This window comes from Haemorhous mexicanus, chromosome 10, assembly GCF_027477595.1.
Source record: "Haemorhous mexicanus isolate bHaeMex1 chromosome 10, bHaeMex1.pri, whole genome shotgun sequence".
NCBI lineage: Eukaryota > Metazoa > Chordata > Aves > Passeriformes > Fringillidae > Haemorhous > Haemorhous mexicanus.
In genome coordinates, this window is record NC_082350.1 from 23,375,174 (window position 1) to 23,390,142 (window position 14,969).

A 14,969-nucleotide genomic window follows, 5' to 3' on the forward strand; every position below is an offset into this window, starting at 1 on the left:
GGTCGCGGAGGGTGGACTACGAGCCCCAGGGCCCCGCGCGCGGTTCCGGACAACGCCTGGTGTGTGGTAACACCGCGGATCTTCCTCCTCCTCCTCCTCCTCCTCCTGCTCCTCGCGGGCGCTTCCGGCGCGGCGGCGGCGGCGAAGCCCCTCGGGAGCAGCGGGGGCTCGGCGGGCCGGGGCAGGTGAGGTGCCGAGCCCTGCCCTACCCGGCTCTGGCGGGCTGGACGCGGGGCCCGCCGCGCCCTCCGGGGCTGCGAGAGGGGCGGCCGGGCTGAGGAAGCGGCTGAGGGCGGCCTCGCCGTGCGGGGAAGGTGCGCGGGGTGTCCCTTCCCCTCCCGGCCGGGCGGTGACCTCCTTCCTCCGGCCCTGAGGCAGCGCCGAGGGCTTGTCCTTCTCCCCGCCCTTCCCGCGGCCGCGGGGTTGGGGCCTGGCCCCGCTCCGGCGTTCCCGGCCTGGTGCTGGTTCGCTCGGCCCGGGCCCGGCAGGCGCAGGCCCGGATGTGTTTTATTTTTGTGTGTATTATTTTTAGCTCGTCCTCTCGGAGCGGAGCGCTGTCAGGTGGCTGCGGCGGGCAGGGAGAAAGGGCGCCTCGGCTCCTTCCCTCTTCCTGCGCCAGGGGAGGTGCAGGTTGAACATTAGGGAGAAATTATTCACAGAAGGGGTGATTAAACATCGGAATGGGCTGCCCTGGGAGGTGGTGGAGTCGCCGTTCCTGAGGTGTTTAAGGAGAGGCTGGACGTGGCAGTCGGTGCCACGGTCTGGTTGACAAGGTGGTGTTTGTTCAAAGGTCAGACTCGATGATCTTGGATGTCTTTTCCAGCCTGATTGATTCTGGGATTCCTTCTCCGCAGGCTTCCCCCCGGCTGTGCCCCCCTTGGGAACTGAGCAGTCAGGGCAGCTGTTCAGGGCTGGGGTGTCCCATTAAGTTGCTCACTGAACTGGTGAGTTGGGTTGGTGTTTTTCCTGTAGCTCGCACATACTGGGTGGATGAAACCTTGTGCTGTTCCTGTTATCAGAGGAACTAATTCTCCTCTGGTATTTGTTCACACGTTGGAATGCATTTTTGTCCCTTTGGAACTGTGTCATACCTGTTTGTGTTTGGGAAAGTAATGGCTTCACTTTCACATTCCCAAAGAGGTGAAAAAGAAAGAGAAACGGGGATAGTTTGTTGTGGTTAAATATTCCAACATTTGTGACCTGTTTCAGTTATGCTGTATAACAGTTCTGGTGTTGCTGACTGCTGGAACTGGAGCACAGGCTGTAGGGTCTCATGTGAGACACACACTGGCTGTATTGGGACAGATTAAGTCACTTCCATTTTGAAGTCCAGCAAAAGAACACTGACTAATTATAAGCCTGACTTCAGGCTAGGCTTGGTTTTTGTTTTTTTGAGTTGATATGGTTCTAAAAATAGACATCTTGGATTTATCACAGGTCTGTGTCATTTCTGAATTAGTCATAGAACTGCTCTTACAGTAATCAAATGCATAAGCAGTTCTGCTTTGCCAGAGTGAATTTCTCTGCAGGTGACTGTTACACGTGTGTGGAGATGTTTGAAAACTGCATTTCTGTTCTGCTGAGGGGCATTTGAAGACATTTTCAAACTTCAATACTATTTGCTGGTGACATTCCTTTTATTGACTCTGCACTGAAACTGTTTGGTGTAAGAATCAGCAGGATGTGGAATCAATTCAGTCAGATGCCTTTTCAGTCTCTTTTTATCATTGCTGATTATAAAATACAGATTGTTATCCCAATACTTGATCTGTATGCTAATCCCAGTGAATCCACCCATATTCAGTTTAAAAAAGAAGGAAAGTAATTTTGTATCTGAAACACAAAGCTTTGAAGCTTTCTATCAAATAATCTAAGTTATACAATGGGAAATAATTGCAATTGATAATTAAAATGCAGTGGCAGGTAAGGTAACATCTGACCCAAAAAAAAGTGTGGGTTAGGGTTTTTTTTTTTTAATTCAAGTGACCATTAATGACAGAAACAGTTACCAAGACAGGTGTGGGGTGTGTATATAGTTAAAAGAGCAAATTCTGCAATTTTTTTTTTACTTCCATAAACTTTACAACAGCAGTAGTAAATTATCTACACTCCCTCCTCCCATGCACATTGCTCTTACATTTTGATTCAAGCTCTGCCTCTGAAGTCAGGTGGAATTTATGCTGTTCTTTCCCTTCCCCCACTCTTTCTTCCTGGACTTGAATGAATTTTTCTGGTAACTCAGGGATCTCAGATCAGGTTAAAGGCGAAATCTCTTCTTGAATCCTCCCTGCAAAAAGTGGAGCAGAACCTCTTGGCAGTAAGGTAGTCTTTTCTAGCAGGAATGGAGCTGTGATTTTTGCTAGAAGCCAACCACTGAAATAATAATATTTGTAATCACTGCCTTGGGCATTGTTCCTCTGTAGTACTTTTCTAAAAAAGAATATTAATGTCTAAGCACTTCCCAGATCTAGGGTGGATGGAGCCTGGAGAAGGGAATAGAGACAACATCAGTGCAGAGGTAGATCTGCTGATGACAGAGCTGAAACCCTGCCAATTGATACCAAATATTTCTGTTGGTTTAAAACTTGAAAAGTTGAAATCATGAGAGTCTGCTCTCTTTGCTTTAAGCACTGCTTCAGAAGATTGTGTTACACAAACACCTTTCTTTGATGGAAACCTCTTCAGCCTGGCCTAGGAGCAGGTGTGGATTTGGGGAGGATCCTGCCTGCTGTAGTTACCTGGGGATGGTTGTGTTCTTATTAAGCAGCTTGATTTAAGTGCATGACCAAAAGTCTGTCAGTAAATGACACACAGTAGAGAAAGCCAGTTGTCACCTTAGACACTGACAATGGTGTTTGTACATGTGGGAAGTGTGGTGGTTTGTGCTCTTCACCCTTCTTGGCAGGAGTTGGCTTTTTGGGTTTTTTTCTGCTAAAGTTCAGTTGAATGATTTAAAATGTCATTGGGTGGCTATGGGGGAATAGGTCTGTCAAAGAACCTTTCCAAATCTGTTCCTCATCTAAAATATACCAGCACTCTCCATGTTTGCTGACTGGCTGGGATCATATTTTAGTGCTGAGACTTAAAGGTTAGAATGTAAGATTTATCCTGACAGTGAAAGCACATATTCCATGTTAGTGCATCTCTTGGAATCCAGCCTGGTGTGTTTGATGGGTCAGGGCTGAGCAGTCAGGCTTGTATTAACTGTATTATTTTAGCACAGTTGACAAATCCAGATTCTGTTTCAATTCCTGTATCATTCTGTCCATTCTCTCCCAGGACTCTCATTGCACACCCGGGGATTTGGGTCTGTGGGGTCCCTGTAACACACAGGAGGATCAGGCTGACACTCAGCTCAGTGTTTGGCAGTGTCCTGCTGCCTTCTCCTCATCTGCCCCCTCAGACCAATTAACAGGTTTGCCAGCAGAGTAACACCTTTTCTGCATCTTACAGTTTTCCAGGATTTTCTCAACTCTACCACTCCACTGGGCTGTCCCAATAAATCACATTCTCATGGAATCTTATTCCCACCTTTTTTGAGAGTGTAAAATAAACCAGATGACAGATGAAACTAGGGTAAACTCCTCTCAAAGGCTCTTTTGGGATTGGAGGAACTGAAGTTAAGCTGTTAGAAGACACTGTCAGGAAGTCTGGCAGCTGTGCAGAGCTGCTTTTGATCACATCCTAAAAGAAATGCTGAAAGCTCCTCCTTGCTGCTCATAATGTGCATTAAACTTTGGCTTGAATCAGGCCATTTTGAAGGTTAGTGGACTTGCTGATAATTGATCTAATTAGAACAGAAACTTCAGTTTTCACGAGGATTTGGTCCTTAATCAGGATTGAGACCACCTTCAAGAGTATTTGGTTGTCGTTTAGTGCAGCTATGACAAACTGACTTTCAGTAACACAATGAACCCAGAGTTTTTGTGAAGATAATTATTCTTTCTATTTAACACTAGCAAAGATTGAAGTGAATAAGTTGCATCCAAAAGATGTGAAGTTGATTCCTAACTGTAAAGATAACCAGTTTGAGAGTTTTAGCAGTCAGGTCCTTCATGACACTGTGATGCTTCCTAGTGTATCTTCTGGAAAACAGGAAGATTTCTAAAAAAATGAATAAGCAGTGTGATAAATTGAATATATTTCTTTTCATACCTTGGCAACAAAAGCATTTGGTGTTCTTAAATATTTCTTGTGTGCACATATATATAAACCCACCTCTTCAGTTGCAAAATTGGTATCCTTTGTGTTAATATAAATCCAAGTGTTGTATTTTTTTTTTTAGGAGTGTCAGTGTCTGGAAAAGGGGTAATAGATAATGTATAATTGTTTTTATATGAGGGTTTTAACTGTACCATGGATTAGTAACAATAGCTTATGGTTCTTCGGGAGAAAATGAGTTCTTCATGGTAGCTCACAGTGTAATAGGTTTTCATCATCATAAAAATCCATCATTTCACTTAGTATTTCCTTTTGTGTGTGTGTGGATACTGCTAACCCATAAAAACAAAGTAATTGTATCTAATGGCAATTTTGTCCTTTTTTGCCCTTCTTCCTGTGATAAAAATCTTTTGGGTAGAACAATGTTCAGTGACCTGATTTAACTATTTAAAATCTTACTCTGAGATTACAGATAAAAACGTGCTATAAATTCATCTGTGAATGCAGGTGGTGCTTGTCAGATGTGTGAGTGGACATCCACTGAGCTTCCAGAAAGGAGGGATTGAACAGCAAAACAAGCAGATCTCCATCCAGCAGGGAATACACATGGATAATAAATGGGACAGCTTGTACCTGCAGTAGGGAGTGAAAACTTGTTCAGACAAGTTCCCTCCCCCCGTGTGAGCAGACCTGGCATGAATTCATGTAACTGAAACAAGTTCTTGGGAAAACACTCAACTTTTTGAGGAATGATGAATATTCACTTGTATTCCTCCATGTTCTTGGCAGCTGTAAAATACCAGGGGTGGGTGATAAGGTTGTGAGACCCCTGATTATTGCAGTTCCGTCCCTGTGGATGGATTTCATCCATCCAGACCCCTTCCTAAAGCCTCAGGAATCCTTTTCTGGGGCTGGAGGAATCAGCTTATCTGTGGCACTTGGAGGCTGGAACAGCAAGAGGAGCAAAGTGAGGTTTTGCAGTGAGCAGTCCATGTTAGAAGACTTGTATGAAGTTTTTACTGTAGTCATGTTGAATTTTTTTTCAGCTTTTACTGTTCCCAAAAGAGAAATGCGCAAGATTTGTAGTCATCCAGTTTCTTCTCTGTGCTGACTGTAATCAGTAACAAATTTCACTTGTATAATTATGGCTAAACAATTATAGATCTGCTCTGGACAAAAAATTCCTGTTCTTCTGTTTAAACAGCCTGAAGATCTTTAGCCAGTGCACAGCATAATGAGGAATATGGCTTGAAGAAATGTCTTGGCATGTTCTTAACCTGTTCATACTCTCAGGAAGTGATATTGATTGCTGGAGTAGTTTCTGCTTTTTCTTATCATTTTACTCTTTTCACTTCTTACTAAAATGTCAGTAAATTACATAGACATGCAAATGCCAGGTGTCTGGAGCTTGCTAGGAGAAGAAAATCCCTCCTCTGGTGCATTAAATCCTCCAAGCAAATCTAAAAATTAAAAAGCTTAATATCTTTCTTTTTATCTTTATTTCTGACTTGGACTTCATGTCTTTAAACTCAATTATGTCATATAAAATATTTTTTAAAGAATCTGATTAATAGAAAATACAGCAGGCTGGAACAAGGAGTTTTTATCAACTGTAAGGTGACCTTTTTTCTTTTCCACATAATTTCTGGGTCTGAGCAGTCGTCCTTCCATGTTGGATATGATGAGCTGGGCTGGGTGGAGAACTTCCAAAACAGAGGTTCAGTTACTGGAACAATAATTTTCCATTGAGTTAACATAGCTGGTGGCACACCCTGAGTGGAAACATGACTTCAGCTTATATAAAACCAAAGATGTAGTGTTCACGTTCAGATGGGTGGAAAGTAAGCACTGATCTCCAGCAGAATCACAGCTTGATGCATATGCAAAACTATGGAGTATTTATAGGTAGTTTTAATAGTCACAATGCATCTGGATGAGGCTTGGGCTGCATATAGTCCTTTCCAAGTTTTTCCTGGGTGGGAGTGGTCAGGAACCTTATGCTGCTGCCTATGAGTGGTGGCAAGATTTTTGTAAGTAGCACATAAAATTCCTGCTTTAAGGAGAATTGATTCCATAAGAACTTGAAGGGAAAAACACTTGGGGTAGCACCTTTTCTTTAAAATACTCATTTAATAGATTTCAGTTAGAGTTTTGAAGTTACACCAAGTGGTCATTCCATGTTTGCTTGACTCATGTAATAAGAGATCCCTGGTTTCTACACAGTAGAACTCACATTGATCTCTGCCTTGTCATTTTTAGAACCTGTCCCTCTCGAGCATTTGTAATTGTGTGTTTGTTTTCTCTTTTCTCACACACCCTAAGGACAATAGATATCACAAGTTCTTCAAGTATTCTTGCACAACGAGGAAAAAGAAGAGACATTTCAGTGAATGAGGAGTTTTTTGCTTCTATAGTGTTTTCCTTGAGAAGTGGCTCTTTGAATGAGGATGACAATGGAAGAGATGAAGAATGAAGCAGAGACCACTTCTATGGTTTCCATGCCTCTCTATGCTGTTATGTACCCTGTCTTTAATGAGGTGAGCTCCAGTTTACCTTGGAATGCAGTAATCCCCTTTATTTTGGGAAATGAGGCCACAGTAACATGCTGTTCATCTTGGGAAAGCTTTGTCTAACATATCTCTCTCTGCATTGTTTCACCCTTCTTGCCATCAGTAGTTTCATGCTTATCAGAGCTTGCTGGTTGTCTTGATCCTGAGCTTTTCTCTTACCTTTAACAAAGGATTTTCACAAAAATGCCAGCTCTGGTATTCTCTGGCAGGAAATAGCACACAGTCAAACCTGTGAACAGCTTGATGCATTTTAATTTTACTGCTAATGGTTGTAATTTAATACTAGTTTTTTTCTGAATGTCAGAGATTGCCAAGATGTTCTCACAATCTTCTGTCAGACTTTTGCTGCAAAATACATCCAGTGATTTTTGTTTTCATTTATGGGGGGGAACTCTTTCCTTTGGGATTAACTTTATAATATCTCTGAAGTGAGACCAGCAATTTGAAAGGTTCTGTCAATCCCCCTTTCCATTCTGCTTTATGGGGCAAGGTGTGATTACTTGACTTGTTTTGATAACAACAGAATGCTAATAATTAATTCTAAACTTTTATTGCAGCTAGAAAGAGTAAATCTGTCTGCAGCTCAGACACTGAGAGCAGCTTTTATTAAGGTGAGAAGTAACTTGCACTTAAAAATGGTTGTTTCAAAGTAAGCTGTGTAAGATGAAGCTAAAAGGTCAGCTCTCTTGTTTCCTTGTCTTTTTATCTGAGACTTCATCCTTGATCCAGTAGTCTAAAAATAAAGTGGACAATTGCATGAACTGGAAGTTTGAGATGTCTGCAGATGTCATGAGTAGAAATCTGAATGAGCAATTTTAAACAGACTCTTCTCTTGTCCATATAGAACAAAAGCTTAAATGAGGGAGCAGTCAGTGAATAAATAAGCAACTTAGTCTAAAACCCACAAGATTTGTAGAATAGGCTCTCATGAGCAATAGGCACGTAGCAGACTTTGAAATTGGTTTACAAAGGGAGTAGTAATGGGATTTTTTTGTGGATGAAGTTCAGTGTTTGTGTAGAAATCCAGCAGTAAATAGAAAAAAAAGATTTTCTGACTTTTCCATTGTATTCTTAAGGAGTGAAAATACAGATATTCCTTTACATTGCTTTATTGAAGTGATGATCTTTTCAAATATTGAAACAAACTAATGGCAGGCATGACATATCTGAGCTGTGCAAATCTGGGGTACTTCCCTGTTCCTGCACTTAAATCTTAACCTTGATGGGCTGAAGTCTCAAAGTGAGCTCCTGCAAGTGTGGGCTGGTTTTGTGTGTTTTCACAATTGGTGGGAAGGAGCTAAGCTGGATGCAAATAATGTTAAACTGAGATGTTGGTAAAAATGGTAGTGCCAGCTAAAAAACCCACGGAGGCTCATTTTTCTTCCACACAGAGCAGTTTTCTGGTAGCAGCACAGGTGATGTGAACAGCTCCAGTGTTAATCCAGCTCTGTACTTAGATATGTCATCAATCAAAAGCTGGGTTTTTTCTGAAAGAGCAATTCCCAGATGATGTCTGAGCATATGATGTGATTCATGAGAGGCACATTTATAAATGTCAGGGGGAAGGTGGGGGTTTTGGAATGAGTTAAATTCCAGGGGATACCATATCTTTGTCTCAAAGCTTGGTGTTTATGAAAATATAACAGGATAGAGACATTTATTAAAACCTTTCTTACTCCAATTAAAATGAGTGCAAGGGCTTATTGGAGAAGTTGCTTATACGAAATCAATGATGTAGTCCAAGAAAAATGAATTTTGTAGTGGAAAAATGTGTTTAATGTAAACTACTGGTCTAAAGCCATTAGACATTCAAAGCTTCTAGCAAATTCCTACAGCATCTGAAACAATTTACATTAAAATCTTGGTGCTTGTAATGTCCAGGTCTTGCATATTTAAAAATATAAGATTTCTCTGCTTTACAGGCTGAAAAAGAAAATCCAGGTCTTACACAGGACATCATCATGAAAATTCTGGAGAAGAAAAGTGTGGATGTGAATTTCACAGAGTCTCTCCTGCGTATGGCAGCTGATGATGTAGAAGGTAATAAAGCCTGTGTTGGATAGCTGTATTTTTAATTACACTGTTAACTAGGAACATGCAATTCTCTATTTCTTTTTTTTTTTTCAGAAGAGATTATTTGTTTCTTAGTAGAATTTTTTCATCATGGTAGAAGAAAATTTGTATTTTTGAATACTGCTACTGGAGAAATTAAATCTCCCTGAAAACCACACTTGACTAATAAGAGAAGGAAAAAAAAGGAAATAAATGTTCAGAACTATGTTTTTATGGATGTTCAGAACTATGTTTTTATGGGTGCATAGTTCACCTTTTGCAATGCTAACAACCAGGAAGAGGCAAATATGGAGTGTAACATCCTCTTTTTTTTTTTTCTACTTCAAATTAAAAGCAGCAGTTACACTGTCACAGAAGGAGAATATACTGCAGGCTTTAAAAGTTATTTTAATACTGAATTTGATGACTTTAATGCCTTAAATAAAGTAAGATGGGCTCTTTTTCCACCATGCAGTAATGAAGGTGATTGTTGCACTGTCCTGGTTCACACAGGGGTTATTCACTGCAGTTCTCTGCTCGTGGCTGTTTCTGTGCTGTTCACCTTCAAACTCACCCTGGCAGTCCTGCTGCATTTTGTGTCATGTTTTTTGCTGTCACTACAGACTTGAGGACAAACTAATGGTGCTTTTGAATATGTTCTTTTTGCCAGAGTATATGATTGAAAGACCTGAACCTGAATTCCAAGATCTTAATGAAAAGGCACGAGCACTTAAACAGATTCTTAGTAAGATTCCAGATGAGATCAATGACAGAGTGAGGTTTCTTCAGACAATCAAGTAAGTACAATATGATGGATTTTACTGCAGGTTGAGAGGTCAAACTTACTGTATTGAGGTGTGAATGTTGAAATTCTGTAGATGCAGCAGCATTGTTCCCGTTGCCAGAGAGCCTTGATCCCACTTAGAAATGATGAGGATGTTACTTGACCAAACTTGCTGGTTCCAAGGCTGCATTCCCAGGATGCTGCTGTGTCGCTCTGCATTTGGTCTCCTCCATCATGTCTGACACTTCCTCTGTGGAGACTGCCCTGAGAAATACTTGACTGCTAGAAAGGGATTCAATTCCAGCATTTCCTGGGATCTCCTGAGGATATTGAAATTCTCTTTTTCTTGCCCAACAGGGACATTGCAAGTGCAATAAAGGAGCTCCTTGACACAGTAAATAATGTCTTCAAGAAATACCAGTACCAGAACCGGCGGGTACGTGCACCAGCTCTTCATCCACTATTTTTGATAGCAGCACAAGAGGCATCCTTGCATCCAAGGATGAACAGCAGAGCTTAGCTGGGCAATGAAACCATGCTTTAACAACAGAATGGTTGTATGATAGGTCTCAGGAATTCTACAGAAAAAAATGATTCCTCTTTGTTTCTTCTAAAGACCAAAAAAAAAAAAACAAAACCAAAAATTTTTATTCCCGATGTAACAATAATTAATTTCCTGATCAGTTTAACCTCAAGTTTCTCACTGTACCCAGAAATATGTGAACTGAGTCTCTGTTCCTGTTATTTTTGGTTTTGTAGGCACTTGAGCACCAAAAGAAAGAGTTTGTAAAATACTCCAAAAGTTTCAGTGATACTCTGAAAACCTATTTTAAAGATGGAAAGTAAGTATGCTTTTGTCCTGTTGTTTCAACGATTTACATAATGACTAACAGGAAAATAGGACAGGCATAAGCTGCCTTTTTTAAGAGTTGTCTAATTATTTCCTTACCTGTGTCCTCTCATTACCATGGCTGCTTTAAAATGCTGTTTCTTTGCCTTTGAGGAAAGGGAAAATTGTTAAATTCACCACCATGTAACACCCATGTGTGGTGTTAGTTTTGAATTTGAATGAAAAGTTCAATTTCCTGGCCCTGTGTGGGTTTTCTCAGTGCATAAACAAGGACAAAGAAATTATGGATTTTTTTGTTGAGAAAAGTAATTTACCTATTTCAAGTATCATTTGCAAATACAAAACATCTGTGCAGGATTCTCTTTGATTTATATTTTTATTTCTTTATAGACCCTTTCTTTATAGGCCTTTCTTTATAGACCCTCACTGTATCTGGAATGATTCAGCTGAATCTTTTTCTAGCTGAGCATTTTAGCCCTCAAACTGAGGCTTTTTCCAGGTCTTCACCTTGGGTTTTGCAGTCACTATTCCTGTATAATTCACTGTAGTGATTCTTTTGGAGGATGAGTGGATCCCCCTCAGATTCTGACAGTGCCAAAGTGTTCTGTTTTAAAGATGGAACCAACTTTGATGTCAGCTCTTGTTGAGCCTGGCAAAGGCTGAGAGCACCCAGGAGATGGTGCATTACTAAAGAAGAGAAAAGTCTTGAGACCAGCTGGGAGTACAGTCCTGCTCCCATCAAAGCATACTTGTTTTTCTCTCCTTTTCCTGAAACTGGGGCTAATTTGATACCAAAATGAGAAGTTTAGGCTGTAGTAGCTTTGATTCCTGGATAGAAGTACTGTGTTCTGGCCTTAAGCTTAAAGTGTGTTAATTATTTGCAGTAGTGTAAGAAATTTCATCCTATATTTCCCATCCTTGGGAAGTCAGGAGGAATTTCTGTCTGAGCTGCACATGGGGTGAGATCCCTGCTCCCCCCAGCACTAAACACAAGCTGTGCTCAGACGTCATTCCTGAGCTGAAAACTTGAGTGACCCCACACCTTTCTGTGCAGAAAGGTAACTAAAATAGTGTGTTGCTGTCTCATGTGGGCACGTTTAGTATTCCTTGAGGGAAGAGTTGCCAATTCTGGAATTCCTGGGGGGTGAAGAGCTCAGCTTTGGAAAGGTGTTTAACAGTCAGAGTCAGAAAATGGCTGTGACCTTAAAGATCATCTGGTTCCAAGCCCCAGTCATCTGCTCCATGGTTTTCCCTTGGTTATCTGAATCCCAGAAGGAAAGGATTGAGATGTCAGTGATGATAGAGAGCCAAATTCTTTTTAAATTCCTGCCAAACCAACACAGCCTTCCTGGGAGTAGCTGTGCAAATGAGGCTGGCTGGCTGCCAGCTGGGAGCTTCAGGTAGGTCAGCACAGGGTGGAACATCCCTGTGCTTCCAATTCTCCAAGCCCAGATGCCAGTGATGCTGGGTTTCTCCACTGCCATGTTTCTAGAAGTGTCTGAAGCAATATTCTTCTCTTTCCACAGGGCAATAAATGTGTTCATAAGTGCCAACCGACTAATTCATCAAACCAACTTGATACTCCAGACCTTCAAAACTGTGGCCTGAAAACTGTATATGTTGAGAGTTGTACTTTTCAATGGTGGATAGGGTACCTTTATATGTAAATTTTAAAGTTTTGACTGTATAAATTATCAGCCCCTCTCGAGGGGCCTAATGCAGGATTTTGAATGGGATTATTGCCATCTTACACCATATTTTTGTAAAACATTGTAGCTTAATCATAATCTCACAAGAAAGATTTTGCATCACTTTTTGCTATTATCATTCTTTTCAGAATTATAAGCCAAAAGAATTTACGCCTTAATGTGTCATTATGTAACATTCCTTACAAGAATTGTAAATATTTGGTGTTCTGTTTCTGACATTTTAACTTGAAAGCGGAAAACTGCAAGATTATGTATTTAACAATATTGGTGGCAAATATTCAATAAATAGTTTACATCTGTTAGACTGTCTTTTTGTATGTGAACAAAAGTGCATAACTCATCTTTCTAGAACTGCAGAACATTCATTCAATAGAAAAAGAAATTAAAATTATTTGGGTGCTTAAAGCTACCGGGAGTTCAAATCAGTGTAAAATGAGGGGTTTTCCTTAAAACTGAGATTTTGGCTGTTATCTAGACCAGAATATCAGAATAATTATATTAAAATGTCTTTGAGAAAGTAATAAATAAACCCAGAAGTGAGATGTGCTTTTGTTTTTGATAGAAACTAGATCTCACTTCTTTCTTAGTCTTCTGTTAGTGGCAAGTTAACAGGTTTTTTTACTCCTAGGCTTTTCCAAGGTTCGGAGCACAGGTTTATTTGAAATATATGCAGCAAAGATTGAATTTAAAACTATTCAGATAAATGGGTTTCAATTTGTCCCCTTTGGGAGGGAGGAGGATTGGAGCTAGAACTCTTCCAGGTAGCACTAGTGATATCTATACTATGCATGCCATAAGGCAACTTTGTTTTTTCAGGGAATTGAAATTATGTGAGACCTCGACTGACAAACCTTGGCTGTGTAGATGGTTAAGAGCTGCTGCTGGACAGGTGGAATTTTTCTCTTTGTGATTTCCTGGTGATGTTTCACAAGTTCTGACGAATCCCTTGGAAGTGCACCTCGAGCTGATTTGGAAGTAGAATAAACCTCTGGAAGTTTGCAAAATCTGTGGCCATTACTAGGAAGTTTAGGGAAGAATGTGAAGCAGCTTCTGAAAGCTGTTGCAGGAGGAGCACTCCAGGCTGAAAGAGCACAATTGCTCCAGAACTATTCCTTGTTTGGCTGTAAATGGTGAAGAAAAGGTCCCTGCAGATTGTCTGGCACACTGGCCTGGTGCTGTACTGCTCATCTGGGGCAAGTGCCTTATCCCAGGTACAACAGCTGGGTCCTTGCATTTGCTGATCTGAAAGGATCAAAAAGGGGGGAAATGCAAACTGCAGCCTCCCAAATAGCACTGGATGTTCTGCTGTCTATTTGTGCATGGAATTGTTTCCTCGATGAGAGCACTGACTGTAGTCAAATAGAACAATGTGAAGGAGAGTACTGTGTAAAAGTGAGTTCTTTGGGAATGTATGTTGTGCAATTTTTGGTTACACATAGAGCTATAAGCAGGACGTGGTCCTTAAAGCTTGCTGGGCAGCCTGTTCTCTGTTCTGACAGTGGTGTCTCGTGTCCTTAGCAGAGTGAGCTTAGTAAAGGGATGCAGAATCAATTTATAGTTCAAACTTTCTGGTATTTCTTAAAGCTTGGCCTGCTGAACTGTCATTTTTTGGCAAGTGGTAGAGGAACAGTAATGTTCGAGCTGACGAAATTAGAGTGATGTTTAATTTGCATCTTTGCATTCTGTAACTAAAAGGTTTGAGTAGTCTCCTTGTGGGTGATTCTCAGTTAAGTCATAGCTCCAAAGGGCTTCATGAAGATCCATGAGTCAGAGAGAAGGAAGGGAAAGGCCCCTGGAGTTTGTGATACTTCATCTGTCTTGGAAAGAGTGTTTGGTACTGGAGAGGCTGCAGCAGTGGCTGTAGAGAGAGAGAAACACAAAAGATTGTGTTGTGGTTTATGAGTTGGACCTGATTCCCATAATGTTCTGAGATTTCTCTATTTTCTTGGATTGAGCAGGACAGTAATTAGTGCTGGCAATCATAAGTTGAATAAGACCATGTCTATGTCTATGGGTGGTAAAAAATACATACAAAAAATCCACCTTTGACTTGTGTCCCACACAAGCTGCTGTGTTATGTCCTGCCAATTGGTTCCTTGTCAAATCAGAGGCTATTTCATTAAGAAATGAACTGTTCCTGTTCATCAGTTCTTCCCAAAACCTTTATTGGTAAAAGGTACCAAATACAGGGCTAAGCTTCAGGTTGTCTGGCCAATGTGTTCTGTTTTATTTATAACCTCATTGTGATTTCTATATGTTACCCTTAAAAGTAATGGAAAATTATTCATTGTAACCAATGTCTGGTAATGGGAAAACTTGAAAACGTGTCTTCAGGTCACACTCTTCTGTTGTGTGCAGTGAATCCATATCTAGTGGTCTTATAAACCTTTCTTTTCCACTGACTATGAGCTGGGACATATGTCTGTCAAATTTTATTGTGGTTTTGCACTTTATTATTCAAGTTACCTGAGTAGCTAAAAGTTAAGTTTCTCTTAAGGATTTCTGATACAGCAGTTAGTGTTGCAAAATGCTCTTAGAAAATTTCTGCTGTGAATGTGGGTTATAACTGCTATGATAATGTTAACATACAGAAAACCAATCTAATAAAATAAAACTTTGTATATTTGTTAATGAAGCAAAGAACCGTCTTAATCACTTGTTTTGATTTTCCTCAGCCTATAAAGAAGTGAAGAAAAGCTTAGGCTGGCTTGTTTTTGGCTGCAAGCTTTAATCCTGATCCCCAGATTTGTGTCCAAGTCTGTGAGAGGTGCCAGGTGCCCAGCTCAGAGCAAGGTTTATCTTGAGCTGAGGGGAAGTGGTGAGTATGAAACCTCACAGTGTCC

General features: G+C 40.8%; 1 protein-coding gene across 3 annotated transcripts; it reads left to right on the forward strand.

Annotated features, from left to right (window-relative positions):
• Positions 1-41: 41 nt before the first annotated feature.
• PDCD10 (programmed cell death 10) lies at positions 42-12,428 on the forward strand. Of its 3 annotated transcripts, XM_059855824.1 has the most exons (9): positions 63-185; positions 855-944; positions 6,484-6,698; positions 7,289-7,342; positions 8,654-8,771; positions 9,454-9,580; positions 9,925-10,003; positions 10,327-10,409; positions 11,944-12,428. In XM_059855824.1, the coding sequence occupies exons 3-9, from the start codon at positions 6,603-6,605 to the stop codon at positions 12,023-12,025; spliced, it is 639 nt and encodes a 212-aa protein (XP_059711807.1). In that variant the 5' UTR covers positions 63-185; positions 855-944; positions 6,484-6,602; the 3' UTR covers positions 12,026-12,428. The 3 variants fall into 3 exon arrangements, with proteins under 3 accessions (XP_059711808.1, XP_059711809.1, XP_059711807.1); XM_059855825.1 differs by lacking the exon at positions 855-944 and having other exon boundaries at positions 42-185; XM_059855826.1 differs by lacking the exon at positions 855-944 and having other exon boundaries at positions 46-185; positions 6,492-6,698.
• Positions 12,429-14,969: the final 2,541 nt, after the last annotated feature.

What these genes read in the sequence shown, in the direction of transcription:
- PDCD10 (XM_059855825.1), top strand. Translation starts at nt 6,603, where the DNA reads ATGAGGATGACAATGGAAGAGATGAAGAATGAAGCAGAGACCACTTCT. An exon ending in GGCAGCTGATGATGTAGAAG is followed by an intron (nt 8,772 to 9,453) that starts GTAATAAAGCCT and finishes TCTTTTTGCCAG; the next exon opens with AGTATATGATTGAAAGACCT. An exon ending in ACCAGTACCAGAACCGGCGG is followed by an intron (nt 10,004 to 10,326) that starts GTACGTGCACCA and finishes TTGGTTTTGTAG; the next exon opens with GCACTTGAGCACCAAAAGAA.